The 9,949-nt window shown below is 37.8% G+C and overlaps 1 protein-coding gene across 4 annotated transcripts in view; it reads left to right on the top strand.

Annotated features, from left to right (window-relative positions):
* Nucleotides 1-9,266, top strand: part of mymx (myomixer) — a 32,656-nt gene extending 23,390 nt beyond the window's left edge. For 2 of the 4 annotated variants that reach the window (XM_077495503.1, XM_077495504.1), the window contains 10 exons: nucleotides 192-2,033; nucleotides 2,885-2,989; nucleotides 3,080-3,154; nucleotides 3,245-3,331; nucleotides 3,411-3,502; nucleotides 3,584-3,669; nucleotides 3,738-3,801; nucleotides 3,882-4,084; nucleotides 6,787-6,942; nucleotides 7,020-9,266. In XM_077495503.1, coding sequence (XP_077351629.1) covers nucleotides 192-2,033; nucleotides 2,885-2,989; nucleotides 3,080-3,154; nucleotides 3,245-3,331; nucleotides 3,411-3,502; nucleotides 3,584-3,669; nucleotides 3,738-3,801; nucleotides 3,882-4,084; nucleotides 6,787-6,942; nucleotides 7,020-7,204 — 2,895 coding nt within the window. In that variant the 3' untranslated portion in view covers nucleotides 7,205-9,266. The remainder of the gene's footprint in view (nucleotides 1-191; nucleotides 2,034-2,884; nucleotides 2,990-3,079; nucleotides 3,155-3,244; nucleotides 3,332-3,410; nucleotides 3,503-3,583; nucleotides 3,670-3,737; nucleotides 3,802-3,881; nucleotides 4,085-6,786; nucleotides 6,943-7,019) is intronic. The other 2 variants (XM_077495505.1, XM_077495506.1) reach the window with 2 other exon arrangements.
* Nucleotides 9,267-9,949: the final 683 nt, after the last annotated feature.

The following is a 9,949-nucleotide window of genomic DNA, read 5'->3' on the forward strand; positions in this document are numbered from 1 at the left end:
CCAAATGTAGCTAATGCTTTATATTTTTTATGTTCTCATCCCATCATTCATCCTCAACACATGAAACGGATCTTGTTCACCACAAACATGGCTGGCAATAAAATTCATTAGGTCAAGTATTTTGAAAAAACAAAACAAAAAACAAAAAAAACATTCACATGTTGGATGGTTCTCTCTCCCTCTCTACCTAGGTGAGCACTTACTTGCACGTCAAGGATAACAACTCAACTGTGACCCCAGTGTACGAGAGTATCACACTCCCACGCCAAAAGAGGCGCTTGACATCCTCAACCTCCCCTACCGCCTCGCCATCCTCCTCCTCACCAGCCTCCGCATTGCAATCACCTCAGACCAGTGTATCCTTCCACCCTTTGAACGGGAGGCATGTCAACAACTCCATATTCTGCAGCCTTAAGAGAATGGGCAAGAAAAGAAAGAGAAAGCGAGACACTCGCAGGCATACCATCCAGAAAGTCACGGGGGTTGACGAGGAAACCGACGAACCTCTTTACGCCTGTGAGACAGTCAGTTATGACACTCATACGTGGCCACTCAAAGACGGTCGAAGGAAGAAAAGTTCGCCACAGTACGGGGACGGAGTTGGCGCTATGGCTGACATAAAGAATTCCATACTGAGAGACATTGAGTGCTGTGGAGAGGATGCCATTACGCCCTACGCTGTTTCAGAGGGACCGACAGGCCGCTGCAGTTTTCTTTCCTTGGGTTCTGTGTTAAGCTTTGACTTACCAAAGGACATGACTCTCATCCCCAGCATTCAGGAAATCATTACTATAGCTCCCCCGGAATCCAACAAGGCTGCTGGGACTGATCCAGATCCCAACTCCCAACGCCACACAGCATTAAGTTCATTCAAACAAACTCGACCCCCGAGAGCTGAAATCAGCTCTGAGACACAGACGTCGACAGGTGTTGCGAAAGATTTGCCTGATAATGACGTCAATTTCAACACACCGTCTCCTCCAGAGAAAGATGAGGATCAGATGGTTCCGTGTAATGGTTTATCTAAAAGGGAGGTCAACCTGCAAGGTGATGCAGAGCAGGAGTGGGACGAACTGTCATCAGTCGTCAAAACTGTAAATAAGCTTTCCGAACCTCCTATTTATGTGAACCAAGCCGCTGTGTCCATAAAAACTGCAGCTCCTAAACACCAGTGCCCAAATGTGCATACACTTATTCGGAACCTCAATGGTCACAAGTACCATAAAAGTGCAACAATACATGATGAGAACCCAGGACAGTGTCTGCACCGAGCTTCTCGCATGGTTGTCAATCTCAAGTCAAACGTGAATGTTCGTCAAGACTCGGTGGACTCGGGCATCTCCAGCTCCAGCGGCATCAAACCATGTCCTGACGCATCTTGTCCGGATAATCCCCAGATTACTGGAATGGTGGGGAGGCTCATGTCCCTTCAAGTGGGACGCATTGACTGCATCAAGACGACAGAGAATGTGGGCCCATCAAAACCCAGCGAAGACCCACAACAAGAGCCTGTCCACTTTGATCACCAACAATTTGAGGAGGAGGAAGAAGAACTGGAAGGCATCTGGAACCAAACGACCAACTTCAGGCAGAGTATCTGTTCAGACATCATGTACCAGCCTAACCAAGGAGATTCCATATCATCGGATCAGGCAAGTGAGCCCATTCCCAGCTCCTCCCCCGGCAAAGTGCCAGCTATGCTCTATCGAAACCAGGCTACAGCCTCAGAACCCAACCTCTTTGTGGCCAACTTCAGGCTGCCATCTAACATCCAGAGTCTCCTGGGTGGCGATAAGGAGCAGAGTCCCCAAGGCCCACCACGGACCGTAAGAGACAGAAGGTCCTGGGCAGCCTTTCCAAATAAGGACCAAATTGGCAAGACTTTGGTGGTTGTCAACGAAACAGCCGCAGATCAGTTGAAGCTTCCAGATGTTTTTGACAATCAGAAATATATCTACCAATACAGAGAGGATGAAGAGCAGGAAGAGTCAAAAGGTGGGGAGGAAATGGGCGAGCAGACAACTAGTTCAAAGGTGAGGTCCTTACTTGGTTAACTGCCAGCACATATGAGACTGACCTAAATTATAGAACCTATTGATCTCACTTCTGTTAATAATGTGAATTTTTGTGTTATTTTGCCTTGCTCACCCACATTTTCCCAGCATAGTCCAGAGTGCAGGCCTCTGCCAAAACCAATGTAAAAAAAAAAAAAAAAAGTTTTCTTTGGCATAGCCAAGTGAATCAGCTCCCAAATTTAATACTTGTTCTTTGGCCGATGTTATACTATTCATTCAATGTTGGTTAAAATCTGCAAGCAAGATTTTCCAAAATACTGACAGCCACAATGTTTTGCTTCCTCTACATAATCACCAACCAGTTTAATTAGAAGTAATTTGATTTTCAGTTTCCCCACTTTTAATGTCTAAGATAATCAAACAAATGTAAATGTTTGACATTTACAAATCTTTAATGACCTTAATGAAGTGGGAAAACTGCAAAAAAAAAAAAAAAAAAAAAAAAAAAAAAAAAAAAAGAGCGAGGGTAAAATAATTTTCACTGCACTATATGTAATAGAGTACTTAGTAGGACCAGAGAAATTAAAGCATCTAGTACAATGCAATTTTGTACTAATTATCACATAAGTGATATTTCAGTGTAATTTTAACAATACATAGTTTCAAGACAGAAAAAATGACGATTAACAATGTCCAGTCTGTTCTTGTGCTAAAAAAAAGAAGAAAGTTGTGCTGCTAAATCTATCAAAAGAAAATCCAATATATCTGTACGGCTAATTTAATACAAAAAAGGTAGGCAGGTATCAGGAAAAAAAAATGTGTAGAACCAGAAACACATTTTCTGTCACTGACAATCTTCTTCTCAACAGGATCAGTCAAATGGCTTCTGCCCACCAAAAGAGGATGCTCAAAACCTTGAGGCTGAAGACATGCAGGAGGAGTCAACGGCCACAAGAGGGCGCTGCGATACCCTAGTGAGATTGAAAGCATCTTTGTGCATCATGAATGGCGCTGTTCTGATTAGAAGCAGGGATGAACTCGAGTCATTTTATAACCCCTTTTAGAATGGAAATCCCGAGCTGCAGTCTATGGAGGGAACTCTCGAGAGGAAGCAAAAGCTTCAGCTTGGAGGAAAGAAAGTAAAAACGCTTCCATTTGTCGTTCAAGTGAGCACGGTCAGCAAGTGTAAAGTCCTCAGTCAGCAGCACTTTCTTATCTTATTTCCACAGGCTGCCTCTAGAGGCTGGAACTCGTACCATACTGTCTTATATCGACACACCTTATGCTTCTATCAGGATAGAAAGGAAACGTTGAGGGTGAGTACAGTATATCCATGAATAATTGAAGCAGCGAGTAATACGCGGTCAGTGGTGGTCAGCCTGCGTTGCTTTGCAGAGTTCTGCATGTGGCCTGCCACTGAACCTCGCTGGTGCTGAGTGTTCATCTGCACCGGAGTACACTAAGAAACAAAACTGCTTCCGTTTGAGGTCAGAATGTAAAACAGAATTACAATGATGATGATGATGTGAATGGAATCGTATCTATAACTTTTGTTTTGTGGCCTTCAGGCTGCGTGACGGCTCCGAATATCTGTTCAATGCCTCCTCACGTTTTATGATGAATAAATGGATGAACAAGATACAAGCAAACACAGGTAAAGAGAATGACAGTATGTTCAAATCAGCGAGCTGACAACGTAATTAAATCTCGTCATCTTAAAAGGTGCAAGTCAGTCTGCGTCTTCGTTATCAAGCATCCCATTTGATCGAGACGTCCGCATTTCCTTGTAAGAAAAGATCCTGTCCAAACTAACGCCACTAAACTAATCCTCTGTAATGGAAAGAAAACATCTGTCCCTCCCAACAGAAGCCCCCCTCTGTGCTCGCGCTGCTACGGTCTGGCCAAATGCTACTGCTCCTCCCAGCATGATGTCACCTCCACATTTCCCAGACGGAAAACCCCGACCCGAGCCAAAGACACGCTTGTCCTCTCCAGAGAGTTGCCACAGAGTCACCTAAGACTTTTGCAGGAACGTTCGGCCATTTCATCTGTACCTGGACCCTGTTGCAGTAAGGCCCTATGCTCAACAACACTCAACTCCAAAAATATTGGGACAGTGACTCCTCTATTTTTGCTGCCGACTGAACTCAAGACACATATGAGACATGAGATTAGGGCTGCTCGATTATGGAAAAAAATAATAATAATCATAATTATATTAGCAATAATTTAAATCACGATTATTTTAACGATTATTTAGTTTTTGGTACAAAGCAAGAAAATGTTGAAGCATTTTAAAATATTAAAACCAGTTAAAAAAAAATACAAACGTTTCTTTTGGACCAAACAGAATTTATAATAACATATATTTATAATAATATATGTTTATTTATTTATTTTGGAAAAAAAACTTGAAGTTGGAGTGCAATCATTTATTTTTTTTGGGTAAAAAACGAGAAAATGTTTACACATTTAAAAATATTAAGACCAATTAAAAAAATAGAAACACTATAATTATGTAAAAATTTATAATATATATTTATAGTAATATATATTTCTTTATTTATGTTGGCAAAAACTTGTTGGAGTGCAGCACGTGCACTAGGGCATTTTTTATTATTATTATTTTTGGTACAAAACAAGAAAATTATTAAACTTAAAGAAATAATAATAAAAGATATTTTTTTGAAACATTAATAAAATTTATGAAATTAGTTATTTTTCCATTTTAAAAAAGGTAAAAATATATAAATTTAAACAACTAAAAAATAGGACTAATAATCTTTTTTACGATTATGGTGATTTTGTAATTGTGAAATGTAGTAATTGAACTTGTAATTGAATTTAAATTAATCGCACAAACTACATGAGATCAATATTTCAGCATTTTTCCAGGTATTTACTATAAATCTGGATTTAATCAAGAATTTAAAAGAGAATCATGTGATGGTGAGACAGTCTTAAAATTGACTTTTTGCAATGTAAATACCAGGAAAAGAAAACTTATATGTTAATCTCTCATCGTTACAGTTTTCTTGTTCCCTTTTTTAATCAAAAATGTTTTTTTGTTAGTTTTTTTTTTTTTTTGTGTACCACAAAAATAAATGAATAGGCATCCCTGTTACAATACTTTTGGAGGGTGTGTGCAATCCTGTTTAGGTCATCAAGAGTAGTGTTGTTAAATTGCACTGCTTCACACTGAGATGTTTCTAATAATTTGGCCCTCAAATAAACATAAACCCTCTGTCGTCTGACATTGTGATGTTCCACACTAGGACAGACTACAACCACAGCATTAAACATTTCTCTGTCAGCGTCAGCCACATTCAGCATTTTGAAACCCTTGTGTGGGTGTACTCAAGCAAGTGCTCGAAAAATGTGCTTCATTTAGTCTTTTTTGGCATAAATAGCGCTGAACACAAGCATAATCCTTATCAATGAACACAGCTGGTCTTTAAAAAGACATTTAAAGGAATAATCCAGCTTTTGTTGTGTTTCCGATGGATATAATAGGTCTAGTCACTGCAGGTATAATATTGTACACTAGGGGGAGCCCAAATATTGTCTCTGTACTGAACCAATGTCCTACTTCAGTGGTTCTCTCTTTTTTTTTTTTTTTTTTTACACCAAAAAAAGACTTGGCTCTTTATGTACCACCATAATGACCAACATTAAAATACAGTAGCGTAGTAAGCCCAGATTTTGATTCCTTAAATGTCTGTTCAATGTTATTGTGAGCCACTGTGACATGATGCATAGTTCTATCATTACCATTGGGCTGTAAAGTAGGGAAACGCTACATAAATAATGACTCAAGTAAAATGTACATAAAAGCAATACATACGTAAATCAATGTTTGAAAATGCAAATACATTATACTGTACTTGTGTAGCGTGCACTTCACTTCACAAATATGGCACTTTATGTACTTCAATCTCCGGTGTAATAACCTTATTTATTTATTGATTTAATGTTTATTTTATTATTATTATTATTATTATTATTATTATTATTATTATTAATAATGATAATAATTCAATCTCTGATGTAATAACCTTATTTATTGATTGATTGAATTTTTTTATTTATTTTTTTTATTTTTATTATTATTATTTGTATTAATTCCATCTCTGGTGTAATAACTTTATTTATTGATTGATTGAATTATGTTTTATTTTATTATCTGTTCTCATTGCTGCTGGACATGTAAATTTCCCAGAGGGAGCCATCCCAAAGGGATCAATTAAGTCTAAATCTAAGTCTAAGTCTTGAACGTTAAATACAACTGAATGATGCCTAACAAATGTACTGTCCTGGAACTTGGGTTGTAACAAAAAAAAAAAAAAAAAAAAACACGGTTTGAACCGGAAAATCCTTATTTAATTGCAAAGATCAAACCGAAATATACACTTTGAAATATATCGATACATATCGAATTGTCATTTATATGAGCAATGTATCTTGGAAGTTAATTTCACATTTGCAGTACTTTGTATGCATAACAAAAAAGTCCTTATCCTCTCAAACTGAGCCGATCAAATCGAAGAGTAATCCCACTGAATCAAACCGAATCGTCCACTTTCAAATCGAACCCCCTTTGAATCATTTCGCACTGCAAATATTGAAAACTGTATCGTCTTTTGTGGAGAGGTGTGCACCCCATTTTATTCAGTGATTCTTTCACATACCACTAGAGGGAGCCCAAGTACCGCTACCACACTTGGAATAATTTGTCTGCTTTTGCTGTGATTTGCTGCTTTTTCCTCCACAGATGATGACGATGATGACGGCAGCAGCTGTAAGCAGACGGTGACTCACGGACTTCAGGGAGGAAGCGGAGACAACACCTCTTCCTCCCATTGGTCCCCCCCACGCAGCAATCAAGACCGGCTCAGCGGCAAGTGTCGCTCCCACTCCTTCACTTCTGGTTAGTTTACGCCGATTAACCTCACTGACCTTGATAACGCGTCATCTTGATGAGTCGCATTCTGTGTCGTCACCTAGCTACCTATCAGAAGATCAAGCCCACGCAGCAGTCCTGCGGGGGCCCGGAGAAAGGGTCCAACTACAGCGTGACGCTCGTGCTGGGAGACAAGACGTCGCAAAGCCCGCCGATGAGCTACACCAGCCTGCCTCGGCCTCGCAACAAATCCGTCTTTCAGAAGTTTTTTGGCAAAAAGGACCAGTGACTTGTCACCAAAGTGTCTCTAATGTGCAGTGCACATTTTTTTAAGTATTATCTACTACTGACTATATTTATATTCAGAGTTGCTACCGCGGTTTTATTTGAATGTGTGAGGTGGTATTTCTATGCGTGTATATAATTTTCATATTGTGTGTACTCTTTAGTTTGTTTATTTTGCCACTTGTCTTAATTTTACATTTGTGTTGTTTGTATGGGGCAGCAGAGTGGAGTTTGCATGTTATTTCTGTGCCTGTGTGGGTTTTCTCCAGCTTCCTCTCATATACCAAAAAACACAAATGTTAGATTCAGTGAATGTTCTAATTAAGGGTCGCCCACATGGAACCAAGTAGCCCTGTAGCACCTTATATTGTAATCATTTCCTGAAAATGTAATACAATTAGCATTTATCTCAATCAAAAATGAAATAAAACCCAATAATTAGGGTCGCACGATATTGAGATATAGTTGTTGAATATTGCGATATTGGTATTATTGCGATATATAAAGTGCCTAAAGAAATAGCATTTTTATTATCTATAAAAAAAAATTTACGTGGCAAAATAAAGCGCAATTCATTAATTACTAGGAGTGTTAAAAAAAATAATAATCAATTCAGCAATATATCGCGATATTCCATCCATTTTTGATGGAAAAATATTCAACAAAACGTCTCACTTATGGTTCGAGTTCACACCTTAAGCATGGAAAAATGTTATACTAATGGAACATTAAGCCTTAATATTTAATTTCAATGCCGTTCAAACATGATACTGTTCTATTAAATACAGTGGCTCACAGTTATAAGGCTGAAGTTTCAGATTAATAATACATTTTCATACAAATCTTACAGTGTACAAGTTTACTAATTAGTATTTTCTAAATTTGAGTAAAAAAAAAATCGCAACAATCGACTTGTAAATTCATATCGAGATTAATCAATATCGAATCGAATCGTGACCTATGAATCGTGATATGAATCGAATCGTCAGGTACGAGGCAATTCACACCTGTTCAACTACTGGTTGGTGATGCACATTTAAGTTTACGTCTGACTGGCCAAATTCATATAAAAGCATACAATTCCATATGAAACTTAATGCATGTCTTTGCAATATGCATATTGCTGGGACCAATATCACAATATTGATATTTTCTCGATATATTGCACAGCCCTACGAATAATGTAATAATTTTACCAATAGTGTAATAAATAATCTTGATTGATATTGCAATAAGATTTTTAACGACCTTATTACATTATTGGTGAACTATTTATTTTCTGGTATGTCTTTTTTTCCCTCAAAACTGATCATGTAAAACTTAATCATATGTTACATTGTCATTTTCAGTCCAAACTTCTACATTTTGTGTTTTAGAATCTGGTATATTATACACTCACAGCAAAGTTTAATGTTACAGTTCAGTTTTTTATGACTGTTCGTGTTTCATTGGTCAACAATCGAAGACGTTTTAAGTTTTATTACATTTTTGAACAAGTGCAAGTTTTATTCAATTTTCAATAAATTATTACATTATTAGATGCTACAAGCCACTAAGGAGCACGAGTCACCCGTGAGCCTCTTCTAAAAATTTCTCACAGTGATGGGTCATAGTGATTTCCCCGGAATGTTGTCATTTGAAAATGTAAACATCTGCAAAGATTTATAGAAATAAAAGTATCGCATATTGATGTTTCCTTTTTTTTTTTTTTTTTTTTTATTATTTGCTTATAATTATTTGCGGGAAATGATGAACATGATTAATGTCTTGACCCAAATGAGGATTGCCAGTTCGGGAAATAGATGGATGGGTATTATTAACTAGACTAAGTGCAATTTCTGGGGAAATTGCGTGGGAATGCTGAATGCTAAGATTTTGAATGCATGTGGAATGCTTATGAAGTAAATTGAGAGATAAATTATGAAATTGTGACCTCCTGGTTACTGGACTTTACCAACTGTGCCACTGAGCAGTATCAGACACCTGGCAATGATGACAACTTATATGTATGGAAGTGTGCGTGAAAAGTGACACTTTTCTATGTCTGTCCCATTGAAAATGAATGGGGAAAAGTTTATAATTAAACGTTAAATTGTGCAAATAATGTAAGTGGTGTGGAGTCAAACGATATATACCCCAGGAGGCATGACTTTTTTTTTTAAGCTAGTTGAAATTTGAACAGTGTAAATTGGAAGTATTATGTGGGAGTTGTTACACGGCAAAAAAGTATGGAAAATAAAAATCACAATAACATATGTGGGAATGCTTCAGCATTCCCACAATAACTTAAAATGGTAATTTGGGTAAATGTATTATTTCAGAAGTCTTTACAAAACTGATAGCCCTTGACAAAAAAAAGCGCAGCGACACTGAGTGTGCTGAAACGTGCCCTGTGATTGGCTGGCGAGTGGCGACCAGTCCAAGGTGTAAGCCACCTCTCTCCAAAACTCAGCTAAGATATGCTCCGGCTTCCCCAATGGAGATAAACGGCAAAGAAAATGGATAAATGAATGTGTTGTTTGTATTTATCAGTGTGTGTACAAAACAGCTCAGCAGGAAGTCCATTTTGAAAGCGCATTTGCATACTAAAGTGAAAACACAATACACTAAAGTCATTACAGTAGCGTCGACATAATTGTTTCTCCCCTCTGTGTTTCGTATCCAATTAACATCTTTGTACGCAAAAACCTGCAGTTTGATATTGCTTGTGCTAGTTTGTTACGGAAAATATCTTTTTAATCTGTAATAG

This window comes from Festucalex cinctus, chromosome 14, assembly GCF_051991245.1.
Source record: "Festucalex cinctus isolate MCC-2025b chromosome 14, RoL_Fcin_1.0, whole genome shotgun sequence".
Taxonomy (NCBI): Eukaryota; Metazoa; Chordata; class Actinopteri; order Syngnathiformes; family Syngnathidae; genus Festucalex; species Festucalex cinctus.